The sequence below is a fragment of the Heptranchias perlo genome, chromosome 43 (genome assembly GCF_035084215.1).
Source record: "Heptranchias perlo isolate sHepPer1 chromosome 43, sHepPer1.hap1, whole genome shotgun sequence".
In the NCBI taxonomy this organism is placed as follows: Eukaryota; Metazoa; Chordata; class Chondrichthyes; order Hexanchiformes; family Hexanchidae; genus Heptranchias; species Heptranchias perlo.
In genome coordinates this window covers 1,834,933-1,861,901 of record NC_090367.1, presented here as the reverse complement: position 1 = coordinate 1,861,901, position 26,969 = coordinate 1,834,933, and the positions used below count along the sequence as shown (strand labels likewise).

Below are 26,969 nucleotides of genomic sequence, written 5' to 3'. Positions count from 1 at the left end.
GAGATGAAATCAGAAGATCAGCAAAAGAGAGAGGAGCGGGGACAATAGGGGAAATAAATAAATCTATCCATCAGGTACCGCCACTGCCCAGGAATCTGTTAATAAAATGTTGAGGGGGGAAAGGTTTGCTTGGCCACCTGATGCCTCTCTGTTTGTATCAATCAAACTGTGGGTGCTGCCGAGGGGCGAGAGCAAGGGTGGGCACAGGTCAGTACCGTACAGGCGCACTGTGCCCACCTGTACCCCAGAAAGGAGTCGGTCAGCACAATGAAATGGTGACAATCAGTTTCCTAGTTTCTCTGAGTTGGTACTGAGCCACACAGAGACCAGAAAGGTCCTCAAAGTAATGGGTGCCTGTGGAATGGGACCTAACCTGAGTTATTAACTTCCTGTGGGGGGGGGGGGGGGGGGGGGGGCGGAGTTGAAGAAGTTAATTTTTAACTAAACGATTCACATGTATTCATGTTGGACAAATACAAGCTGTGAGTTTTGGAGCCAAAATTCCTGCTTTAAGAATGTCACCTTCTGGCCAACGTGCCTTGCTTTCCGGTCTGGAAGCTCCAGCTGTTGCAGGAAGTGAGGGTCGTTCCCATTAATCAGACCCCCTCTTTGAGTTCCTTGCATTTGTTGATCCTGGCGACTCCTTGGACATCTCCATAAACTTGGGTCTGCTTTCTCCTCCCTCTTCACCTAAAGGTGCAAGCAAACAGGAAGGTTAAAATGCTGGAATTGAATGATTAATCTAATCTCACTTCATCTGAGGACCGATGGATATGTTCCCTCATTGGCGATGGGGCTCAGATCTCACACCAACCTTCCCCGAAACCAAGTGCATGGACCCCTGGGCAATGCTAGCAATCCAGTCCCTCGCTCATTCTTCACAAGCCCAGGCAGTGAATGGCAGCAGGCTATTCGACTGTGAAGGGCATCACACACATCCTCACCTGACATCCACACAGGCACTCTTTCCGGGGCGGGATTACTAGGTAGCGATCAGGAATGGGATGTTTCCCCCTCACTGAGACTAATCATAGTGTTCCTTAAAACCACCCTGGATGAGATCAGCTAACAGATCGAGGAGCATCCCTGGGCCCTTCCTGGTCTGTACGGCTCAGCACAACACCAGGCGGTTCATTTAACTTCTGAGTCATCAGGCCAAGCTCTCTTACTCGTTTTAACCATATCAGCAGGGCTCCGAGTACTTGATCTCTGCTGACTGCCATTACTCAGCCCGTGAAAACATAGAAAACATAGAAAATAGGAGCAGGGGTAGGCCATTCGGCCCTTCGAGCCCGCTCCGTCATTCAATATGATCATGGCTGATCCTCTATCTCAATGCCATATTCCCGCTCTCTCCCCATACCCCTTGATGCCTTTTGTGTCTAGAAATCTATCCAGCTCCTTCTTAAATACATTCAGTGATTTGGCCTCCACAGCCTTCTGTGGTAGAGAATTCCACAGGTTCACCACCCTCTGAGTGAAGAAATTTCTCCTCATCTCAGTCCTAAATATCCTACCCCGTATCCTGAGACTGTGACCCCTCGTTCTGGACCCTCCTGCCAGGGGAAACATCCTCTCTGTATCCAGTCTGTCGGAATTTTATATGTTTCAATGAGGTCCCCTCTCATTCTTCTAAACTCGAGTGAATACAGGTCTAGTCGACCGAATCTCTCCTCATACGACAGTCCTGCCTTATCCCAGGAATCAGTCTGGTGAACCTGTGAAGGCAGTCACTGTACAGCTGCCCACTTGGTTTAACAGGTGGATATCTGACCTTACACCTTTTTCAAATTCCATCAATGAACAGGCCACAGTCTTCCAGTTGGTATACTCTCGCCTCTCAGAGTCAGAAGGCTGTGGGTTCGAGCCCCACTCCAGGACCTGAGCCCATAATCTAGGCTAACACTCCCAGTGCAGTAACGAGGGAGTGCTGCACTGTCGCAGATGCCGTCTTTTGGATGAGACGTTAAACCGTCTGTCTGTTCAGGTGGATGTAAAAGATCCCATCGGGATTTCTCCCAGCGTCCTGGACCAACATTCATTTGTGTGAGTGTGTCTGGTTTTCTGTGTGTCTAATTGTGCTGCTCTGTGTGAGTGTGTAATTGCGTGTGAGCGTGAGTCACACACAAACACATCTGCGGGCTTTTTCTTGATCAGATATCCCAATAAAGTGAAGATTCCACGCGGGGCTCGGAGTGGGAATCTCCTGTTTTTACAAAAAGGCGAGAGAATATCGGTACTTAACGACCTGCTAATAAAATCCCTTTCTGAGGGCCGTATGTTCAGAGCCAAATACTCCTGCAGAGTCACAGCAGGGTATTGATTTCGGAGAAAGCATGGGAACTTGTGAGCAGGGAATTCACCCTCTGTCCTCCTGCATCATTTACCAGCTGGCACCACCCTGTGGCAATGGTGCAGAATTGCAAGCGCGATATCTGGAAAAACACCACATCAGGGCAACGATTAATTAAACCTGACTGACTCCTGCTTGAAAGCCACATACACCCTGCAACCACTACTGCTTATTCAGACAAGGCAAAAAATATCTCTCGCTGTCCATATTCTTGAATCTAATGTGTGTCCATGGCAGTTCAAGTATATATGTATATTAAAAAAAAAGAGAAAGAAAGCCAGTCACTTCCTGCTGGTTTCTTCTGACTTTGGTTACCTGGTCTCACCCCAGGGCCAGGGGCTGGGGATTTACAAGCAGCTGCCAATATAGAGAAACTTCCCCGTGCAATTAGCCTCTAAATGACCTCAGGGTGTACCTACTTAGATAACGTTCCAACAGGAATTGCCTGAGCAGTCGGCCTTAAAGGGACAAGCCAGCTTAGCAGCGGAACATCACAACCCGTGCTCCAGACCCCATGAGTAACGCCAAGGGAAATCGGACAAGAGTATTTATTTATTCAGTCATCTGCGAGCCGATAAAAGGTAATTAATTGTTTAACAGATGCTAACAACACAATTAAAATGGAGGTAGGGACATTACTTGAATCAGAAATAGCTTGATAAACAGTGTTTAAGGGGTGACGAAGTGATCCCAGAGGCTCCGAGTCCAATAGATGACCCCCTAACTGACTGAGGTCAGTTAACTCAACACCAAACCTGGGGCTCGCATGGTCTGTGTGGCAGAGAGGTAATCTTCTCCCCTGCTTGCCCAGTTCATGTTGACACTATTCTCTCTGCCCCCTGTTCACATTGACACTATTCTCTTTCCCCCAGTTCACATTGACACTATTCTCTCCTCCCCCAGTTCACATTGACACTATTCTCTCTCCCCCCATTTCATGCTGACACTATTCTCTCTCCCCCCATTTCATGTTGACACTATTCTCTTTCCCCCATTTCATGTTGACACTATTCTCTCTCCCATTTCATGTTGACACTATTCTCTCTCCCATTTCATGTTGACACTATTCTCTCTCCCCCCATTTCATGTTGACACTATTCTCTTTCCCCCATTTCATGTTGACACTATTCTCTCTCCCATTTCATGTTGACACTATTCTCTCTCCCCCCATTTCATGTTGACACTATTCTCTTTCCCCCATTTCATGTTGACACTATTCTCTCTCCCATTTCATGTTGACACTATTCTCTCTCCCCCCATTTCATGTTGACACTATTCTCTCTCCCCCCATTTCATGTTGACACTATTCTCTTTCCCCCAATTCACATTGACACTATTCTCTCCACCCCCAGTTCATGTTGACACTACTATCTCCCCCCATTTCATGTTGACACTATTCTCTTTCCCCCATTTCATGTTGACGCTATTCTCTTTCCCCCAATTCACATTGACACTATTCTCTCCGCCCCAGTTCATGTTGACACTACTATCTCCCCCCATTTCACATTGACACTATTCTCTCCACCCCAGCTCATATTGACACTATTCTCTCTGCCCCAGTTCACGTTCACACTATTCTCACCGCCCCAGTTCACGTTCACACTATTCTCTCCGCCCCAGTTCATGTTGACACTACTATCTCCCCCCATTTCACATTGACACTATTCTCTCCACCCCAGCTCATATTGACACTATTCTCTCTGCCCCAGTTCACATTCACACTATTCTCACCGCCCCAGTTCACGTTCACACTATTCTCACCACCCCAGTTCACGTTCACACTATTCTCACTGCCCCAGTTCATGTTCACACTATTCTCTCTGCCCCATTTCATGTTCACACTATTCTCTCCCCCCCCACAATTCATGTTGACACTATTCTCTCCTCCCCCAATTCATATTGGCACTATTGCGACACAGTTGCTGAAGTGCATCCTGTAGATAGTACACGCCGCAGCCATGATATGCCATAGGTGGAGGGAGTGAATGTTTAGGCCAATAAATGAGATGCTGATCAGGTGGACTGCTTTGTTCTGGATGCTGTTGAGCTTCTTGGATGTTGTTACAGCTGCACCCATCCAGGCAATTGGAAAGTCTCTATCTGTAGCTTCCTCCACCCCCCTCCCCAGCACTCCCCATCTCCATCTCCCCCTCCCTTCGCTCCAACATTGGTGGCTGTGCTTCAACCATCTAGACCCCCTGCCCTGGATGTCGCTCCCTTAACACTCTCTCTTCCTTTAAGATTCTTAAAACCCATCTCTTTGACCAAAATTTTGGTCCACCCCATCTAATATTCCCTTCTTTGGCTCAGCATCCATTTATTTCTGATTATGCCTCTGTGAAAAGCCTTAGCCGCCTTTCTACGTTAAGGGCACTGTGTAAATACGAGTCATTATTGCTGTTTGATCGCAGCACCAAAGTTTTAATAATAATAGGGAGTCTCATTCTCAAAAAGGAAGGAAAAAAAACGATTTGGCTTCCTCTGACATTGCACTGGGCTATTTTGGCTCTACGATCTCCTGTCCACTTCTGAAAAAAATATTTCCTTTTAAGAGCTGCACCAGGGGAAAGAGATGAAGATCGATGAAAGTTTTTTTTTAAAAAAGAAACACAAAAAATCCCGGGGATTTGAATTCCCCGCGCGGCCTCGCCAGCTTTATGAATGGGGCCGGTGCTGTGGTGAGCTTCTGCCGCACGCGATTGGCTGGCGGGGGGGCCCCTGCGGGGGAGGGCGCTGATTGGGCCGGGACGTGTAGCGAGTGTGGGTCGCTGGGATACGCTAGAACGTTGCCATTGTGTATCGAGCAATTGAGGGGGAAACTGACAAGAGAAATTTAAGCAGCCAGAGGAGGTGAGGGACTGGGGGCTATTTACCCCAATTTACCGCCTGCTAACCCCTCAGGTCACCGTTTGGGGCTTTAGTTGGGGTTCAAGCCCTTCTATTTATGTATTTTTTTTCTCTCCCAATGCAGGAAGCAGTAAGTGTTTTTAGTGTGTATGTGTGGACTTGTTACATTGAAAGCTCCTGTTGTTTTTTTTTGTGTGTGTGTCTTGTGGCTAAATGGTATCAAATATTCGTTACAGTGGTTTTGTGTTTAATTAGTGCCCAGTTGATCGGACACATTTTATCTGCTTTGTTTCCTGTTTGTGTGACTCTTGAGGTAGCTCGGGGGTTAGTTATTTAAACGCAGCAAATGGTGCTGGCGGTTTCTCCCTCGTCTCATTGCCTCGGTTCCTTGAGCTCTGGGGGGGTTTAGATTCGATCACCATTTTGTCCTTCTTTTGTGTGTGTGTGTGTGTCACACACACAATCGGCCATAAACGTTGGAGAGGGGAGAGAATTTGTTTTTTTTTTGCGCTCGAAGCCGATGTGTGTTTGATTGGCGCTTTCTGCCTCTTGACAGACTCTGCACTTTTCAATAAGTTTTTTTTTCCCCTGTCGGTTTGCACGCGGATTCAAACGAGAATTTCGAATCGATTTGAAATAATAAAAACAAACGGTTTATTCCACAGGATTGCTCAGGGTGTCCATGTTGTGCTTTTTCTTTTTTGCTCCGTTTTTAAAATAGGGGAAAAGATCTGTTCAAGAACGGTTGGCGATCCGCATTTACCCGACCCGGGTTTGATTTGTTTCAACTCTTGAATCGGTGGGTTGTTTTTAACGAATATCTATCTTTTATTCGTAGAATAGAATTAATAAATATTTTGAGTGCTTTAAGAGGCGGGGTGTGTTTTTTTCCGCGCGCTCTCTCTTTCTTTCAAGTTTAAATGTCTTGTATTATTTTGGCTCCATACACCAGGGATGGATTTTCTCGGGTGAGAATTTTCTGAGAGGTTTTTAATTGCAGCTTTCTATTTCTCGCTGTGTGTGTGTGTGTGTGTGTTTTTGTTACTGATCCTGTCTACTCCCCACGTGGTTCGCGCAAACGGCGCGGATTTGTAAATTTCAATCGAGCTGAAATTGAACCGGGGGGGGAGAAACACCTGAAATTTACCAAGATTGGCGGGATAGTCCCGGGGACAGAAAAGGATCTTTTGGGATAATTCAGGCCTGCAATGTTCCAATAATTAATTGATCGAGTGATTGATTTCTGAATTTGCAGAGAATGCTGTTTTGTTTTGAATTCCAGGATTATTTAATCACATCAGCGCCTTATTTCAACTAACTTTTCATTTACTAAACAATTCAATTATTTATTTCAGTGCTCCCGATTTTTTAAAAACCGCGTTTATAACCAGATCTGATTAATTATCCGTGTGTTTTTTATATAAATGAGAACAAGTAAATAAATGATTTTAGGGAATTCGAGTTAGCGATGTAGACCCCGTTCTCAGGGGTCTAATGTGTCAATGAACCTGGATCGATTAAACAGGGGAGGGGGGTAAACATCTGGATGTCTCTAACTTCTAAGCGGGAAATATTTCCACACTTGCTGCTTTGTCTCAAACCGTCGTTATTGCCGTGTTGACTGCCAGATGTTTATTATGTAGAGTTCACTCTTTGTGGACAGAGGCTGTGAGCCCCTCATTTAAGAACATAAGGTGACCGTTATTACAGCAGCTGGATGTCATTGTGACCTGTATTCCAGATTAAATCTGGATCAGTCAGGTGTGAAACTGGGATTTAGATTCTCTTTGGGATTAGCGTTGTTTTTTTTGTGTACATTTTAACACCCGCACAGGGGCAGGTGCGACTTTTTGTGTTCATCAAGCTGAATGTTAGCTCTGAGAGTGGCACACTATCCACATTGGGGGCCCCAGTGTCAGTATCAAACACTCCCAGGGCAGGTACAGGGTTAGATACAGAGTAAAGCTCCCTCTACACTGTCCCATCAAACACTCCCGGGGCAGGTACAGGGTTAGATACAGAGTAAAGCTCCCTCTACACTGTCCCATCAAACACTCCCGGGGCAGGTACAGCACGGGTTAGATACAGAGTAAAGCTCCCTCCACACTGTCCCATCAAACACTCCAGGGCAGGTACAGCACGGGTTAGATACAGCATAAAGCTCCCTCTACACTGTCCCATCAAACACTCCCAGGGCAGGTACAGGGTTAGATACAGAGTAAAGCTCCCTCTACACTGTCCCATCAAACACTCCCAGGGCAGGTACAGGGTTAGATACAGAGTAAAGCTCCCTCTACACTGTCCCATCAAACACTCCCAGGGCAGGTACAGCACAGGTTAGATACAGAGTAAAGCTCCCTCTACAATCCCGGCAAGATTTGCTGGTTCTTGCCGGGGTGCAGGCCCACAAGAACCAGCTTGATCACATCCCCTATGCGACCATTCTTCTGGGAGCCCCACCACCTGGCCGGATATTTCACTCGGCGATGCAGCACAGCCAAGCCCAGCCCCTGTTCTTCCCCTTTTACCCATTCAAATGACTGAGATTGTTCTGGATGGCTATTCTGATCTGTTTTTGAAGAACAATCTTCTCTTTGCTCTCCTCCCAACTACCCAAGTAAATCTTTACCTGCCATATGCTGGATAAGAGGATCAAACGCTCCCAGGGCAGGTACAGCCTGGTTAGATACAGTAAAGCTCCCTCTGCATGCCCGTCATTGTGCCTCAACCACAGAATAGTGCCTCAGTGTGGAATTTCTCCATTTTTCAAATCAGCAGGCAACAAACAGAAAGGAGGGGTTGGTGAGAAGATGAGGGGGGCAAAGGATGAGAGTGCAAGTAATGGTGAAGGCATGGTACTGGATTAGCCACCCAGAGGTTGGGAGTTCACATCCCACTGTAGCAAGCGTGAAAAGGAATTCAATAAACCTGGTAACCATTACGGTGGCCAAAAACTCAACTGGATCATTAACGTCCTCCACTCTCCGGAGTCTGATCGTGTTATCACCCATCACTAGTTATAAGTTAAGACTCAAAGGTTTGGGAGTGACCTGTCCCCAGGCTCCTGCCAGCATTGTTGACCTTGCCTCCTGGGAAGGTATCTGGTTCAGTGCTGGCTTTCCACCCGGTGTCTCTTGCCCTCTGATAGTTCCGGCCGAGATCAGGAGCTTGCCAGCTCGGGGTTAACTTGTGTCCATTGCCAACCGGGAATTGGAGTTTCCGATGCTGAACCGGAGCTTGTTCCCCATCACTGCAACAACTCGCACGTTACTGGTCATCCTCTGCTTTCCCGATCACTGCTGTTTGAATTTTATTCTGTGGGGAGAGAGGCGGCAAGCTATTTGTTTGGTTGAGCGCTCGTGAGATTTTCTAAACTTTTTTTTTCTCCCCCCACTACCTGAACCCCACTTTTATTTCAGCCTTCCCCGATTTGCTGGTTCTTGCCAGGGTGCAGGCCCACAAGAACCAGCTTGATCACATCCCCTATGCGACCATTCTTCTGGGAGCCCCACCACCTGGCCGGATATTACACTAGGAGATGCAGCACAGCCAAGCCCAGCCCCTGTTCTTCCCCTTTTACCCATTCAAATGACTGGGATTGTTCTGGATGGCTATTCTGATCTGTTTTTGAAGAACAATCTTCTCTTTGCTCTCCTCTCAACTTCCCAAGTAAATCTTTACCTGCCATATGCTGGATAAGAGGATCAGGTTAGCAACCTGCTCCTAAGCCACTGCAGCTCTACAACCTGATAGCAGGAGGTTTGCTGGGCTGGGCTGTTAGTACCTGTTTATACTTTATTTTCAGTTCATGGCCCCGTCCTCCTCCTTTTCCCCCACCCACCCACCCAAAGGTGCTGACCCTTGCTGGGGTTTGATGCTGGGGGCACCTTTGGTACCTTGTCTTACATTGTGACCATTCTTCATGTGTGAGCCCAGACAGTACAACCTCTATCCCTCCCTCTTCCCCCCCCCTCCCCCCCCCCCCCCCCCCCACCCCGGACCATTCGAACACTGGGGGCACGGAGGCTGAGCCTGACAGCTGCACACCCCGCTGGCCCACTGCGTGGCGACCGAGGGTAGGGGCACTGACTGATTTCCCTGGCTCAGTTCAGCTAACTCCACATAGACTGAAGGACTTACTTTTTAACACCCACCACCCCACCCATGCTGGCTGAGTCAGACCACAAGCTCACCGTTGGCAGACGGTCTAGTGCCAACTCTGCCATACTGCTTCATGGTGCAGTGTGTTGGATAGGCCGCTCGATGCTGCTTGTCTCTACAGTGGCACAACAGAATCGTGGGACTTACTTTGTCACCTTGTATGCCTTTTGCGTGAGATCCAGCATTCTCCTGGCCGGGAGGGGGAGAGAGAGAGAGAGAGAGAGAGAGGAGATCAGCTTCCTATCTCCGCCAATCGTTTTTTGTTACAAAGAGGCCGACAGCCCCATTTTGAACCTCCTCGGGGTTGCCGGTGGCCACCTATAGCACAGCACTAGCCGGCGGAGGGAGGGGCAGAACTCCCACCATTGTGCGGAAATGCACTTCCTGATGTGATACTGGGCCAGGCAGATCAGCAAGTTCCCAGGTTTTGAACCCTGTCCTGCGCTGAGTGAGCTTGATTACAGCCAGGATCTGCCTTGACTGTGGCATCTTCCACAGTCAAACAGCCTGCCAGCACGTTCACGTTCCGCCTGGACTCGCACGTGCGCAGCGGCCACTGGGGTGAGGTAGCGAGGGTGGCAGGTGCCTGTGGCACCCATATCCCAGCGAGACTGTCTCCAGGGGAGAAAACAGGGCCAAGAAGCTGTTGATTTAATCCTTCATCTTGTGGGACTTGAGTCAGGAATGAGCTAGTATGTATTAGAAGCATGCATAGTGCAGCTGTACCAAGTTCATTGGCTCCAACATCTGATTTGAGAGTGGAAATATCATTAATTAGGCCAGTAATTTTTTTAAACCACTAAGTTGCCATTTAAAACTGTCACTATATTGTAGATTAGAGAGAGGAGTCAGTAGCCTTGTTGTACAAGTATCCTTTTTTTTTGGTCTGGATTGAGGGTGGGAGGCGTCAGGCTGGGAGGAGTTCCTGAGCCTGCCTTTGTAAGGCAGCTCAATTAACACAAACTGTTACCGTATTAAATGTTGTGGTTCAGGGGTTGCCGGGGGGAAGAGTTAAGTGGAGACAAGCAACCTGGGAGTTGCAGTGTTGACTGTCCCTGCCCTTTCCCACCCCAAATGGTTCCCTATTACTGCACTACATCACCTGTTTCACCTTTTGTCGGATATCTTTTGTACCGATGACCAGATTTAATAGAATGTTCTAGAAATAACAGGCCTTCCTTTTTATCTAGCAGTAACAGTGGGGGCTCCTCCCAGTTTTTGGAGGGGGTGGTGGTGATTGAACAAAAATCTAGTGAATTGCTCACTGTTTTATCTGTACTTAACCTGTGAATGTCCTAGCTGATGAGGGGTTTGTGCCCCATGTTTAATCGCAGTTAACTCGAATAAGTCTCCAGAGACTTGATCCGAAAGGGAGCCATTTTAAGTCGGGAGATGCTGGTTATGTTGGGACTGTCACTGGTCCCTCTGCTTCATGCAGATGTTGCTCTTGATCCCTTGACCCAGCCTTGTTGTCAAGTCTGATCACTGGCAATGGTGTGCTATCTGCAGGTGGCAAAGTAGCATTCAGCGCCAGGGCTGTAGGTTGTCCTGCTCAGGCAGCTGTGCTTGGGGTGATAAGTACCATCTGACATTTGTGTGGTGTGTGTTTGCTTTTTAAAAAAATATATAAGCGACTGGTTGCATCTGGATGAGTTCTCGCAAGTGTAATTAGTTTAGAATCTTGCGGCAGGCCGTTTTCAGATTACTGACTGGGATGCGGTAGGATGTTGGTCCTTCTTGTGGTCACCGTCTTTCATTACCCTCCTCCAAATGAAACGACCAAATGACCAATTCCACAGCAACGGCCCACTCTCCCTGGGTGCTGGTTGGATGGGGTCACTGAGCCTGACAGTGTAGCAGAGCTGGATTAACATTTAGTAGAGATGCGGTCAGTAATATGGGGCTCTAGGGGTTACTGAGTGGCTGTGTGAGGGAGCTGCATTAACATCAGTAGAAATAGCCAGTAACATAGGGTGCTGGATGACGAGAGTTACTTAACACAGTGTGAGGAAGCTGGAATAGAACCACAGGAATTTGCAGCATAGGAGGCCGTTCAACCCATCATGTCTGCCCACTTTGTTTGATCATTCCAAAATTGTTGCATCTTCCTCTGCTTCAAATATTGATCCAATTCTCCCAATTCATCCTTAATTCTCTCTTGTTTCCCCATTAAGGATGTTCTTCATTCCTTTTTACAATCCTGCTACTGTAAGGCGAGTTTAATTTTACATATAACAAAAGAATTAGACGGCAATGCAGTGCCTGATTGTTGTATCTAGGGAGGGGTGGCTTGCCAGAGTAAGCTGGAAGCCAGTATTTTGGGCAAGGAAAATGATGCTGACTCCTCACTGGGGCACAGTTCCTTCCAGTGCCTTGTCCAAGTGGCCATTCTTCCTGTCCATGACACTGGACAGTGAGTGCCGACAGGCTGTGTGACTGTTGCAGCCCAGTGTCTGCATCTGTGCGCTTCCCAGCAACGCTCTCTGGGGTGCGGTCAGGTATGGGAACCCTGGATGATGATTTCCCTCCCTTTTTCCCCCTCCCACTTCCTTCCTAGCCCTGCCGAGCCGAAGTCACTTGCAGCTACCAGATCGGTTATCTCAGCGTGGACTGGGGACTGAATCTAAGCCCTCCCCGATCTGCATGGATCAGTGAGTTTTTCTTTAATACGCCAAGAAAATTTCGCCCGATGGCTCATTGAGTCGAGCGGCTGAGCCATGGGCCCTAGCTCTGATCTCTGGCCTAAGCATGTTAGCTGACCTCAGCCAGGGGGCTGGAGGCCGATCTCTGGGTGCCAGGGCCGTTGCCCTGGTGCAGTGCGCCTGCAGTGAGCGCAGCCTCTCGAGTGTGCACATGGGTCTGTTCTTAGCTTAGGAACATAGGAGCAGGAGTAGGCCATTCAGCCCCTCATGCCTGCTCCGCCATTTGATAAGATCATGGCTGATCTGTGATCTAACTCCATATACCTGCCTTAGGCCCATATCCCTTAATACCTTTGGTTGCCAAAAAGCTATCTATCTCAGATTTAAATTTAGCAATTGAGCTAGTATCAATTGCCGTTTGCGGAAGAGAGTTCCAAACTTCTACAACCCTTACAAAGCTTGATCTCACTGAAAGAAAGAGCTTTTATTTACATAGTGCCTTTCATGGCCTCAGGACAATGAAGTACTTTTGAAGTGTTGTCACTGTTGTAATTTAGGAAAATGTGGCAGCCAATTTGCACACAGCAAGCTCCCACAAATAGCAGAGATAATGTTGAGAGATAAATATTGACTAGGACACCGGGGAGAACTCTCTGCTCTTCAAAATAGTGCCATGGGGTCTTTTACGTCCACCTGAGAAGGCCTCGGTTTGACGTCTCATCCAAAACAAAAGGCACCTCCAACAGTGCTGCACTGGGAGTGTCAGCCTAGATTATGGGGCTCAAGTCTCTGGAGTGGGACTTGAACCCACGACCTTTTGATTCAGAGGGGAGAGTGCTGCCGCTGATCACTATTACTGAAATTCAATCGCCATGCAATCACATTCATGTATATTAAATGCATTTACATATAAACACTCTTATTACGAGCACTGGTTTTGAAAGGATTGCAGAAATCCATGATGTTGCCCAGCTCTGTCCCAGGCACATTGCCTTTTGCCGGTTTTCATGTCGGGGATACAGTGAGGGCTCAGTAATACTGTCGCTCTTCAACTGTCTCCCTTCCGTGTTTAGGAAGCTGTACAGCGAACTGAAGGTGGAACATGGCTCGTACCAAGCAAACGGCTCGTAAATCTACTGGTGGGAAGGCCCCCCGCAAGCAACTGGCCACGAAAGCAGCACGTAAGAGTGCGCCGTCCACCGGAGGGGTCAAGAAGCCTCACCGTTACCGGTAAGTTACGTGCTGAGTGCGTGTGTTATTCTGGTCGGAGGGGATGGGAGTGCGCGTGCAGATGATGCTGGGACAATTAGCTCCGCACCAGTAGGTAGAAGAGAGCAAAATATCAGCCAGGGCTCCCCCTGCTCCTGATCACTGCAAAGGGACCCCCTGCTGGAATTCTCGAGAGGACAAGGTTGGGCTCGACTGTGATGCCTTCTGCTGAGAAATAGCCCTTTGACACTCTTGTCTAAAGTCTTGCATAACGAATGACCGCTTGGATGAGATGCTACCGCCCACCCACCCCCACTCTTGCCAAACAGTCACCAAAATCCTTTCTCTCCCAGGTGATCGGGCTGGGGTGTCCTGGAGAGCCGTTGCTGTGCCATGCCGCAGTGGGAATCGGGTATCGATCGCTTTGGGTTACCCGTGTTTTCTAAAGCTGACACCTGCCGTTCTGTCTGTGTTTCCAGGCCCGGGACCGTGGCCCTGCGAGAGATCCGCCGTTACCAGAAATCCACTGAGCTGCTGATCCGCAAGCTGCCCTTCCAGCGCCTGGTGCGCGAAATTGCGCAGGATTTCAAGACGGACCTCCGTTTCCAGAGCGCGGCGATCGGCGCCCTCCAGGTACGGACTAAACCGCCAGTGTAGGAAGTGGGGCCGCCCTTCTTCTCTACGCCAAGCGAACCATGCTCCCCTCGTCCCACCCCCTGCCTGTCTTGGGTTCAATCTGAGTAGTGCGCCTCCCCGCCATTAGTGGTGGGGGGGGGGTCCCAATTCACTGCTGGGCAGGGCCACATGCCATGGAATGGGCAGTCCGACCCCCACAACTTCCTACCCCTGCTGCATCACCAAGGAAATCACAAGTAGAGGTCACGGCCCTCCTCGTGGGTGGGGGAGCAGGCCCATGGCCTCGGTTGAATGTGTTGTGGACCAACCTGGAATGAGGAAGATGGTCAAATTCTAGGCCTTGTCTTTATTTTACAAAGTCTATTGGACATTAACCAGATTCAGAGGCTTTTAGTGAAGCCCTTTGGGTGAATTCCCACCTATTTTCCCCGAGTATCCTGTTTTCTTAGCAGGACCATGCTCCTTGTGTTCCTCTTGGCTCCCACACTGGCAGAGCGTGCTGTGTCTGTCTCTTCACTCTGGACTGCGTGCTGCAACTCAGATGGGAAACTGAGCAAGCTGGGACCCAAGGCCAGATGGCATCCCTGCACCCCCCCCCCCCCCCCCACAACCAAACACAGTGTTGGGCATTCCCAGGCCATCCCTAAACCACGGTTTTAAAGAATAATCTCACTTTCCAGCAACCCCTGCCTGCTGTGCTTTTAGATGAAATGTTGGACCCGGGCACAGAGTGCAGACACTGCTCTTGGTTTGTTTCCATTCTGGTGGTGCCACTTGAAATGATCCTGGCACTCAGCTGTTGACTTAGCATGCTCAGTTGGGAATTAAGCTCACCCAGCAGCAACAGCTGGCTAGGCCATGATGGGGTTTGGGTTGTAACTGCTCCATGTTTTTCTAGGCTATTTATAGCCCAGCTGTTATAATCTAAAATAGAGTGGAGGCTGCCCCTCTTCAGATATGAGCCTGAGGACCTTGTGCCAGTCTGCAGGGGAGTGGGTTGTGGTTCAGGGCCCCACTGGGTTACAATGTCTGGGTAAGCTCACTTTTGATTTGTTAGGTGGGTTTCTGGGATTCCTTCCTCATTCTGTAGTCTCAAGGCGGGGAGAGAGGGGGGGAGGGGGAAACCACAAATCACTGGCCTTGGGCGCGATTCAGTGAGCAGGCAGTCTGCTGCCAATTATTGGTCCACTTGCTATCGCCTGGCCTACTTGTCTGCCATCCAGTGAGACTAAAGATCCTGGGAATGTGTCTTTGCTGGCGGGCTGAGAGAGCCATGTTAAATATGGCAGTCCTGGTGCGTGTACACGGGGCGGACGAAGGGTACCGTAGGAAGTTGGGGGTCGTGGTACCGGGAGGGGGCGGTGAGGGAGGTGTCAGTGAACAAAGAATACTGTTGTATAAAGCATGACATTGCTCCCCCGTCCCCAATGGAGTGTGATACTGAGCTACACAGAGTAGGACAGTCGTCTCTGGCATCCTGGGTGTTGCAGTTAACCTCGGTGGCCCTGGGCTACACTGTATGCGCCACCATGAAACCAGGGGACTCACTTCCAAGACACAAAGGCTGTGCCAGTGGCGTCACTAGAGGGACCCAGAAGCAAGTGGACCAAGATTGTTTGTTTAAAAGTAGGTCGACGTTTTTTTCTCCCTCGCCCCCCCAATATAACCTTCAGTCGTTCCTCCACCCCCGCCCCCCCCAACCCCTTGCATCTAACTGTGTTTTAAATTCTGTGTTGCAGGAAGCAAGTGAGGCCTACCTGGTGGGCCTCTTCGAGGACACCAACCTGTGCGCCATCCACGCCAAGCGCGTCACCATCATGCCTAAAGACATCCAGCTAGCACGCCGCATCCGCGGGGAGCGCGCCTAAAGCAAACCCCCGGGAGGAAAGGGGGGGGGGAACCAGCAAGGGAACGAGGCCGCGTCGCCGAAAGTTTTCCTCCGTCGCCGTTGTCAGTAGTTCTGTCGACTGTTATAGATTTTTTTTCCCCCCCACCCCCTCTCCGGCGGTGCGCTGCAGTCACGTTTACTCTGTGAAAACTCTCAACTGTTTTAACTCCTTCCTTTTAGGAGGGGGCTTTTGGGGGTGGTGTGTGGGGGTGGGGCGGGGTAACTCCAGGTATAAAACAAAAAAATATATAATTTTCTCTCTCTCTCTCTGTCTCTCCTCCTCTCCTCACAGATGAATTAGGGCTCGGTGCTTTTGCCAAGTGTGGGACGTCGTGCTGTGCCGTCCCGTCCCGCGCCAATCCTCCCGCCCAAAAAAAAACCAACTCCCAAGCCCGCGTGCGCCTGCGCCTGCGCCGGCCCGCGCAAAAACAAACCGTCCCTCCGCGTGCCCCCCCCCCCCCAGCTCCAACCGCGCGTGCGCCGGCCCGGCCCGCGCAAAAAAAAACCGTCCCTCCGCGTGCGCCCAGCTCCAACCGCGCGTGCGCAACTCCGCTCGGTGCTCGTTCGTTTCCGTTGTTTACAGCTAGCTACGCGGCCATCTTGAATTGTCTGGAAACGGTCGAGGAGGAGAGGGTGGGTGGCTTTCTTCGGCGTCCCTTTCCTCCTCCTCCTCCTCCTCCTTTCTTTCTTCTCTGTTCTATTTGAGTCTCATCATGGGGCTAACGTTAATCCTTAACCTGCTTGACCGACCCACCCCCCCCCCAAAAAAAAAGAGTCGGTGCCCCCTCCCTCTCCTCGGGCACTTGTTTGATGGGGACCTCCTCATTCCCCCTCCTCCTCCTCCATCAGCGGGGTCTCTGGGATTCAGTCTGTCGGCTGAGGTGAGTTGGGAGCGGGCAACCAGTTGAGTCGAATTGCAGGTAGGAAATGGGGGGGAGGGAGGGACTGTTGGTTCGGAATGGAGTGGTGTAGCACGTGACCCGCTCCACTCTCCCTCGGTGCTAGGTGGCTGCAGTGACCGTTTGCTGCCGTTGGGTGGCGCTATAGCCGTGTTTTGTCGGTTCCCTCCCCCCCCCCAGAGGGCGCACTATAGACACCTGCCGGACAGGGAGGGTGATGCAGGAGCCCAGCACCATATCACAGCTGGGGCGACCATTCTTTCCTGCTCCCCCTGGTGATGCCTCAAATGTACCACTTAATGCCCCTGCATAAACTTTCCTGCGAGGGGTGGTTGGGGGGGGGAGGGAGAAGAGTTAAATCTTGATGTTCCATTACAGGGAGGGGGGGGGGGGTGCCTGTGCAGCTCAATTGTGTTTTATTTGGGGGGGGGTGGTGAACGTCGAACGGGCTCGTGCCAAGCAGCTGGGTTGCAGCACTGCAGTTTGGGAGCATTGCACACGGTTTCCATGTGACGGTTAATCCTGAGCTGCGCCGTCATTGTACACCGATTTCCTTCTTATTTAACACGTTACGGGTGGGGGGAGGTGGAAAAGAGGAAGAGAATTTAGCTTTAAGATGACTACAAGGTTGCTGCATCCAGTTTTCTTCAAATTATTTGGGTTTATTGCCTCCTTCTCCACCTCCCTTCCCCCCCCCCCCCCCCGACATTAAATATCAGTGATCAATTGGCCACTGTGTTTAAGGTTTCTCTCTTGCCATGGATGTGGCATACAGGCCTAAGTGGGCCGAAACCACCCTAATAGTAGCAATGGGTACCATGACTTTTATAATAAATTTTATACTATGGCAAAAAAAAACTTATTTTTCCATTGCTAATATGTTACTGTTCATGATAATTTAAAGAAAAAAAAGCAATGACAATGGGTGCTTATCATATGCCTCCAAGCCGTGAGATGACAAACTGTTCAGACTGTGTCCTATTGCTTCCTGCTATTGCCTCGACTGTGATGGCTTAAAGTAGATTGGTAACATACCTGAATTTTGTTTTCGGTGTCTGTCGCACTGTGTTTTATTTTTTAACTTTTCAAATGGGGGTGGGGGAGGGGAGTAGTTTTTGTTTCAATTTCATTCTCCTGGCATTATCTTGAATGGGAAGTGCTGCCTGCCATTTTGTCGCCAGAATGTATCACTGCAAGGATAGATTCTTCACAAAATGGCTGCCTCCAACAGCAGATTTTAACCCATTGTTTTGCTGACTTAACTGAAGTTGGACTTAAAAAGAAACACCTTGACTGGCATGTTAAAGGTTGAAAGAAAAAACACAGGATTAAGGAAGGATGAGCAACTGGCGATTGAATTCTGTGGGAATTGGGAATATGTCACATGGTCCCAAATATTGCCCGTGGTGATTCTTTCAGATGCTTCGACAGCCTGAGTCAGAATGTAACTTTTGTCTGTGTGGACGGCTGTTTTTAATAAGGTCGTTTGGGTTCTCATCCTTCCAGTCTGATGCACAGCATACATCATGGCTAGGCTATCACTTGGGTTTTCCTCCCAAAACAAATGGATCTCTTTTTTTTAAAAAAAAGGGAGGAGGCAGGCAGGATTAGGCATGGACCTTTCACCTTTTGGGACTCCTGATCAAATCCAACACACGCTGATGGGATGAAAGTATCCTCAGTCTGCTGACTGTTAAGGGTCCCATGTGAGATGAGGTTGGGCAGTCTTGGTTCAGGTGGGCTTGGGCCTATATCACAAAACTAGCATTAATTGGCGGTGCCACTGGTGGGTCTAAGGATGGCTGGTGTGGGAAATGGAAAAATTCCGCACTGGTGCAGTAGGGGGTTCTGTTCCGAGATTGGGGCTGAGGCAAGTTGTTTGGGACAGTGTAGAGGGAGCGTCACTCTGTATCTAATCGGAGCTGTACCTGTCCTGCGGGTATTTGATGGGACAGTGTAGAGGGAGGTTTCCTCTATCTAACTAACCCGTGCTGTAACTGCCCTGGCAGTGCCTGAAATGGAAAGTGTTCCTTTGCCCAGCATTGACATCACTTTGAGCACAATTTTTTTTTAATAGGATTCTTTCACAGGGAATGGCTCCTATCTCGTCTTTTCCAACACTCGTTAATGGTCCCCTTTCTGGCCGCGCCCACCCTGTCCGCCATTTTAAAAAGTGCCTCCCACACTTGTCGCACGAGCTTCTCTAGTTCACAGCACAGTCCAGGGTATTTTATATAATTCAGTTTCTGAATCTTTAATATCAACTACACTGTAGAAAAAAAATGTTTGTAGAAAGGGTTTTTTTGTGTTTTAAAAAAAAAAGAAAAAAATTCTAAACCTGTTTGTATTTGTCTTTCTGAAGAGATTTCTTCATCTGTATACATGGTGTGTCTCCTGTCCTTTTTGTGACTGCTGTTTTTTCTCTCTCTCTCTCTCTCTTTCTGTCTTGTACACATTACTATTAAAAATGTGAAACAAAGTGATTGTGTTTTTTTTAAATCACAAGTTGTTCACCTTTCTCCGAGTTGCCATCTTGCATCCTCTCCCGGTACACTGGTGTACCGTTCCCTCCCTTAGGGCCCCCTGCCCAACTGTGGAAGGTGAGTTTAAAAAAAAATAAATCACTATGTCGTGGCTCTAGGGACATAGGAACAGGAGGAGGCCATTCAGCCCCTCGAGCCTTTTCCACCATTCAATTAGATCATGGCTGATCTGTATCTTAACTCCCATCTACCCGTCTTGGTTTTGTAACCCTTAATAACCTTACCCAACAAAAATCCATCCATCCACTTCAGTCTTGAAGTTTCCAGCTGACCCCCAGCCTCAACAGCTTTTTTTGTTGGGTGATAATTGCGTGGGTGGGGGAGGGGTCAGCTGTGATTTTCCCGCTGCGTCTCTCCCATCCCCTCCAGCTCTTATACCCTGCCCACAACTGGCACCTGTGGGACTCGTACCTTGGTGAGAGTCGGGACCTCCAGGAGACATGAGGCTGAGCGGGACTGGAATATATGGCTGGACAATGGGGCCAGATGTCTTGTTCCTGCAGTTGCCCTGGATTGTATTCTGTCTTTCTGTTGCACACACCAGACACAAACAGTCACTATATATTATTTTTTATTAATATGATAGCCCTGCAGAGTTTTTTCTCTGTTTAAACTATATTAAATAAAGTTACATGTATTTTAAATAAATTGCACTTTAAAGGGAAACTTTTTTTTACAAGTGGTGAAATCATCCAAAGTTTCTGCTCCTGGTCTCAACCCCCTGCTAGAACTGGATGTGGATGTCAGGAGAGGGCAGGATCAGGTTCGACTGTGATGGCCCCTGTAGTTGAATACCTGGGTGACTCATCAAGCATCATATAAGACAGTTCCAATTTAAAGCAGTTTAGTGAATTGAGTTAAAAACACCTTTTCCTGGATTGTACGATTGACGACGCTCATGGCAACCATGGACATGTGGCCTACACAGTGGGCCTTGGCCTGGCTGGGCCTACAAGCCTGAATTCTAGTTGTGAGCCCTCCTCACTTTAAACAAACTGCCTTGAGAATCCATTTCACATCAGATGTGATGGGCTCCCTTTGGCCGAGAATTCTCTTAGAAGGTGTTTTAATACCCAAAAGTGGCCAAATAGAGTATTTTTCCAAATATAATTTCTTTTTAAAAATAAATCTTCACTTAAACATAGCAGTTGCCAGGTCACAAGTGATAAGAGTGGGCCAAGGATAGATCCTTGGAGGATTCCAGAGGTAACTGTGTGGGGATGATCGAGATGCGGATTAGGTGGAGGGGGCTGGGGGTGGGGTGGGGAGGGGAGTGTCATCTAACTCGTGTTCTCTTTGTATTTGGAGCAAGCAAGTCCAAATTTGGAAGGAGACAGCTGTGATGTTGGAAACTGAAGTGTGTTATTGGCACATTGTCTATACCACATGCTGGTGAAAAAACACGTTCCTGAGCTCTTCCAATAAAGGAATTGAATTGAAAAGCAGAGCAGTTACACTAGCCTTATACTGAACCTTGGTTAGACCACACTTGGAGTTACTGTGCACAGTCCTGGTCTCCGTATTATAAAAAGGATATAGAGGCATTGGAGACCGTGCAAGAAAGATTCACAAGGATGATACCAGAACTGAGAGGTTACAATTTACCAGGAAAGACTCAAACAGGCTGGGGCTCTTTTAGAAAAAAGACTGAGGGGTTACATAATCAAGGTCTGTAAAATTCCGAAGGGCTTTGATAGGCGTAAAGATGATGTTTCCACTTGGTGGGGAGAACGAAACTCGAGGCCATAAATATAAGATAATCACTAATAAATCCAGTAAGAAATTTCTTTACCCAGAGAGTGATGAGAATGTGGAACTCGGTACCACGTGGGATATGGGGATCGGGCGGGAAAGTGGAGTTGAGGTCGAAGATCAGCCATGATCTTATTAAATGGCGCAGCAGGCTCGCGGCGGCGGCCCTGTGGCCTAATCCTGCTCCTATTTCTTCTGTTCTTTCATGGAGTGGTTGAGGTGAATAGCACAGATATATTTAAGGGGAAGCTAGATAAATATGAGGGAGAAAGGAATAGAAGGATATGCTGATAGGGTGAGATGAAGAGGGGTGGGAGGAGATTCGCGTTGAACATTAACTTACAGAACAGACCAGTTGGGCCGAATGGCCTGTTTCTGTGCTGTAAATTCTAAGTCATAGCAAAGCAACTGTTCCTCTTCTCCCCTAACCAATAAGACAACTCAAAGCATTTCAAGACCACCATAGACCAATCTGCTTTGAGTTCTCCATTGGTTTAATGAGGAGTCGGTGCTAGTGGAGAGCCCAGTCTGTGTGTGTGTAGTATTAGACAGTGGTCTCGTACTCCGCGGTAACGTAACCTGAAAGAGTGACATTGGGCCGTTCGGTCACCTTGTTGACCATGGTCTGAGGTCGCCGATGAGAGGCTTCCCTTGTGGGGCCGGGGTCCTGGGCTGTGCTGTCCAGCCCGAACCCAGAGCAGCACTGCTTCGAGGCGCACTGCACCGTGCAGGCCAGCTCGCATAGAGACACCCGCGACCCGCACCAGGCGGCAGAGAACTCTGGCTGCACCGTAGTGGCGTGGATGCCCTCCTGGCAGAAGAGGCCCCCTATCCGCCCAACCAGCCCCGCGGAGCAGTCTGCCTCTCGGCACTTGACGTGGGCCGTGGCCACCAGGCAGTTCCCCACCAGCCGCCACACGTGGAGCTCGTGCACCGCAGCCACCCCCTCGAGCCCCAGCAGCCGGGCTCGCAGCCGGCTCGGGTCGAGGCCCCGGGGAACGGCCTGCAGTAGGATGAGAGCCGACTCCTTTGAGGGGGGGTAGGCGACATACAGGGCGACAAAGACCACGACGAAACAGAGTGCGGGGTCCAGGTAGAGCAGCCAACAGAGGCGGTCCAGTTCCACCCGATCCAGCAGGCCGGCATCCGAAGAGGTCCTCGTCCCGTCTATCCGATTGTCCTCACACTGCTCCTCGACGCAGGGGCTGTAACAGAGCCGACCCTTGGGGCAAGGTGGCCAGGAGGTGTAATACATCAACCCATTCACCAGCACAATGACCGAGCCGAGAGTCACCCCCAACGCCTGCAGGCAGACCCCTTGCATATTGAGGTGCGATTCTTCACACGCCACGACAGGCACCTCGTAGCCTTCATCCAAAGAGCCCTTGTTGTCTCGCGGGCCGCTGTCTGTCGTCGTTTTGCTGAGAAGCTCTGCGTTCCAAAAAAACCAGTGCGTTAGGGTGACATGCATGGCAACAGAACTTGTATCGTCAACACCTCATCATCTGGGGGAGAAAGGCTTATCCTCTCAGGTTTTCCCACATCCCAAACCATACCTGGGTCAAGAGGTCTGCAGGTAACTTGTACAGGACCTACTGCACACAGGCCGTACAGAACCAGACGGGACTGAATTGTTCCCTTTTACCCGCTGTGTGCTGCACATATACAGGAGCTGACACTGAGACACACACTCAGCATACAGAACCAGACGGGACTGAATTGTTCCCTTTTACCCGCTGTGTACCGTACATATACAGGAGCTGACACTAAGATACACACAGGGCGTACAGAACCAGATGGGAGTGAATCGTTCCCTTTTACTCGCTGTGTATTGTACATGTACAGGAGCTGACACTGAGACACACACGGACCATACAGAACCAGACGGGACTGAATTGTTCCCTTTTACCCGCTGTGTGCTGTACATGTACAGGAGCTGACACTGAGACACACACTCAGCATACAGAACCAGATGAGAGTGAATTGTTCCCTTTTACCCGCTGTGTACTGTACAGGAGCTGACACTGAGATACACACAGGGCGTACAGAACCAGATGGGAGTGAATCGTTCCCTTTTACTCACTGTGTATTGTACATGTACAGGAGCTGACACTGAGACACATACAGAGCATACAGAACCAGAAGGGAATGAATCGTTCCCTTTAACCAGCTGTGTACTGTACATATACAGGAGCTGACACTGAGATACACACAGGGCGTACAGAACCAGATGGGAGTGAATCGTTCCCTTTTACCCGCTGTGTACTGTACATGTACAGGAGCTGACACTGAGACAGACACGGGCGGTACAGAATCAGACAGGAGTGAATCGTTCCCTTTTACCCGCTGTGTGCTGTACATGTACATGAGCTGACACTGAGACACACACAGACTGTACAGAAACAGATGTGAGTGAATTGTTCCCTTTTATCTGTTGTGTACTGTACATGTACATGAACTGACACTGTGTCCTGCGCATCTAGTACTGTGTGACCCATGTGTGTATCAGCGTCAGCTCCTGTACACTCTGGCATTGTACATTTGATCTAACTGAACTCAATTTGCTGCACGTCAGATTTTAATTTGAAACCCCCCCCCCCCTCCCCTGCCCCCCTCCGGACATTCCAGAGTCCCTCATTCCATTCAGGCGGTCTGGCAATCATTTGCCAGGAACATGAAAGGGCTTTTCATTCAGCACAATGGCTTAGTGAGGTAGTTAATCCAACTGTTGTTGCCTTCTGGTCATTTTCTGCCAAGTGACCAACGTCAGAGTTGGCAATTGTTCTGATGCTGGTGCGGTTTGGATCTCCCCTCACCCGTAACCATGTGCTCAGTCTCATCAATTTTAATAGGATCCCAGTGTCCACATCCTTCGTCATTTAATCTCCTCCAACTCTTGCCTCTTGCAGTTTCCTTCACCCCACCATTGGCAGTCGTGCCTTCAGCTGCCTAGGCTCTGGAATTCCCCCACTAAACCTCTTATTATTAATTAAAATTAAAATTCTGATCCTTGTTTTCAAATCCCTCCATGGCCTCGCCCCCTCCCTAGCTCTGTAACCTCCAGCCCTACAACCCTCCAAGATCTCTGCACTCCTCCAGTTCTGGCCTCTTGCGCAACTCTGATTTTTATCACTCCACCATTGGCAGCCGTGCCTTCAGCCGCCTGGGCCCTAAGCTCTGAAATTCCCTCCCTAAACCTCTCCACCTCTCTTTCCTCCCTTAAGTCGCTTAAAACCTACCTCTTTGACCAAGCTTTTGGTCATCGGTCCTAATATCTCCTTATGTGGCTCGGTGTCAAATTCTGTCTGTTTACGCTCCTGTGAAGCACCTTGGGACCTTTAACTACGTTAAAGGGACTACATAAATGTAGGTAGTTGCCATCTTGGTAACAAAGCCTAATATTCATGTTTCCTGTAAATGGGACTCGCCAGCTCCCCGACCGGGTCAGTGGGTAACCAAGCCACTGAGAGCAGGAAGATTCCCTGTTACAATTCCCTGGTCTGTGCCGGGTTACATCATCTCAACTGGGTCTGCTGTGGGGCTACTAAGATTAGCTTCATCTGTCTACTTAACAACAGCCATTGTAGTTAAAGAAAGAGCTTACACTTATATCATGCCTTTCACAACCTCAGGTCGTCCCAAAGTGCTTTACAGCCAGTGAAGTACTGTTGTTATTCAAGGAGCTTAACCCCCAATTCAGGCAAAAGAACCAGAGGGGAGACGAGGAGACATTTCTTTACACAGCGAGTTATGATCAGGAATGTGCTGCCTGAAAGGGCGGTGGAGGCAGTAACTTTCAAAAGGGAATTGGATAAATACTTGAAAAGGCCTGTGCCGGCTCTTTGAAAGAGCTATCCAATTAGTCCCACTCTCCCCTGCTCTTTCCCCATAGCCCTGCAAATTTCTCCTTATTCAAGTATTTATCCAATTTCCTTTTGAAAGTTACAAACTCAAGTCTCACACTTGAGATACTTACTAGGGAAAAGTAGCAAAGGTTGTTTCCCTTTGCCTTCCTCATGGTGTTCATCTTCAGAGTATCTTCTAAGGTGGGGTGGAATCAAGTGTAAAGGGCCCCACCTGCCCTTTACAATGGGGGGGGGGGAAGGGAGAGACCACCCAATCGCATCGGGCACAAGTACCCCCTCCCTGGATGTCAATCAGAGCTAGCACTCCAATCTCCGCTCACTGGGACTGTCAGGAGTGGGGCTCGAACCCAACCCGTCTGATTCAGAAGCGGGAATATTACCCCCTGAGCCAGTGGTTGCTGTATCCAGATGTGAGTACTTCGCTGGCTGTCAACCCAGTATAGAGACCATAGTCCAGTCTCCACTCACCGGGGCTGTCTGGAGTGGAACTCGAACCCTGCATCTGCTGTGGCTCAGTGTGTCGCCACTCTTGACTCCAACTCAGAAGGTTGTGGGTTCAAATCTCACTCCAGGGACTTGCAGTACAAAATCTAGGCTGATGCTCCCAGTGCGGCACTGAGGGAGTGCTGTACTGTTGGCAGGTGCCGTCTCTCGGATGAGGTGTTAAACCCAGGCCCTGACTGCCCTCTCGGATGGACGTAAAAGATCCCGAGGTACTATTTTGAAGAAGAGCCAATATTTACCCCTCAACCAAGATCACTAATAAAAGATTATCTGGCCAGTAACACGTTGCTGTGTGCAAATTGGCTGCCGCGTTTCCTACATTACAACAGTGACTACACCTCAAAAGTACTTCATTGGCTGTAGAGTGCTTTGAGACGTCCTGAGGTGGTGAATGATGCTATATAAATGCAAGTTCTTTTCTTCTGACTCAGTGATGGCAATGCTATTACCAAGCCATAGGCTCCCAACTTGTAAATAACTAACATAAATTCAAGGCGATTGCAGAGTCTTACCTTGGTTTTCTTGCTTGCGGTCTACCTGGCTCGGGCACCCCCCTTCGGTGCTGCTGTGCCCACCTTGCCCCTTGAACAGGTAGAGGCCCGTCAGGTTGAGGAGCAGCCCGGCCACTCCGACCCCGACCAGGACCCCGGGCTGCCGGACGGGGCGAGGCTGCAGTAGCCTCTCCAGCCCTTTGACCAGGACGGTGAAGCAGAGGCCGGCGAGGAAGATGCCATCGACCAGTGCCCCCAACAGCTCAACTCTCAGCCAGCCGAAGGTGTTTCTGGCGGGTGGAGGTCGGCTGCCGGAGGCGAGCCGGAGGGAGACCAGGTCTGTGCCGAGAGCCAGCGCTCCGGACAGTGTGTGGAAGGAGTGGGACAGCACGGTCAAGGAGCTGGTCATCTTACCAGCGACCAACTCCAGCAGGAAGACAACCAGAGTCAGGACAAGCATCAGCTGCAGACGCAGCCTCCTCCGCCTGCCCATTGCACAGCGAACTGCAATTTATATATATATATTTTTTTAAGCGTTCTCAAGTTGTTGTGTCCTCTTGAAACTTCTGCACTCGGTGTTCGATGCACACGAGTCCCAAGAGGCTCTTCACACGGATCCCTGGACATCGCCAAGATCACAGACAAACAAAACCGGCCGAAACTTGCAGACCCTCGGGAGTTCCCCACTCAGACGCTTGCTGCACGACATCCCAAATCTTGCCATTCATTTTTCACCCACCTCTCATACAATCCTCATCCTTTCCCCCACCCTCCCCGCCCCAGTGATATTGGACCCGCGTTTGCAACACTCGTTCTTAAAGGGGCAAGTGCCTGTGGTTTTGCCTCCCGAGTGATGGGACGGGCTATTCCCCTCATCTCTCCCCGAAGCTCTCTCATACTAGTCCCCCTGTACCGCCCCTTTGAGGTAAGGGACAGTATAAGACATAAGTAAAAAGGGCATACAAAAAGGCAAAAAAATGGCACAGATCCTGGCGAATGGGAAAGATACAAACATCAACAAAGGGTCACGAAACAGATAGTAAGAGCTACAAAAAGAGAGTATGAAAAGAAACTTGCAAGGGATATCAAAGCCAATACGAAGAACTTTTATAGTTATGTTAGGAAAAAGAGGGTGGTCAGGAGCAGTGTCAGCCCCTTAAAAACTGAAAGTGGGGAAA

The 26,969-nt window shown here is 49.3% G+C and overlaps 2 protein-coding genes across 4 annotated transcripts; one reads left to right on the top strand and one right to left on the bottom strand.

Annotated features, from left to right (window-relative positions):
* The first annotated feature begins 5,104 nt into the window (after positions 1 to 5,104).
* LOC137306402 (histone H3.3A) lies at positions 5,105 to 16,189 on the top strand. 3 transcript variants are annotated; one of them, XM_067975573.1, is made up of 5 exons: positions 5,112 to 5,203; positions 5,922 to 5,999; positions 13,077 to 13,233; positions 13,692 to 13,845; positions 15,588 to 16,189. In XM_067975573.1, exons 3-5 carry the CDS (start codon positions 13,106 to 13,108, stop codon positions 15,714 to 15,716), a joined length of 411 nt encoding a protein of 136 aa, XP_067831674.1. In that variant the 5' UTR covers positions 5,112 to 5,203; positions 5,922 to 5,999; positions 13,077 to 13,105; the 3' UTR covers positions 15,717 to 16,189. The 3 variants fall into 3 exon arrangements, with proteins under 3 accessions (XP_067831672.1, XP_067831674.1, XP_067831675.1); XM_067975574.1 differs by lacking the exon at positions 5,922 to 5,999 and adding an exon at positions 11,919 to 12,012 and having other exon boundaries at positions 5,128 to 5,203; XM_067975571.1 differs by lacking the exon at positions 5,922 to 5,999 and having other exon boundaries at positions 5,105 to 5,203.
* Positions 16,190 to 19,746: 3,557 nt separating this feature from the next.
* On the bottom strand, positions 19,747 to 26,284 carry LOC137306333 (proton-coupled zinc antiporter SLC30A1-like). The gene is made up of 2 exons (XM_067975481.1): positions 25,813 to 26,284; positions 19,747 to 22,361 (listed from the first exon to the last, which is right to left on the bottom strand). The coding sequence occupies exons 1-2, from the start codon at positions 26,282 to 26,284 to the stop codon at positions 21,475 to 21,477; spliced, it is 1,359 nt and encodes a 452-aa protein (XP_067831582.1). The 3' UTR covers positions 19,747 to 21,474.
* Positions 26,285 to 26,969: the final 685 nt, after the last annotated feature.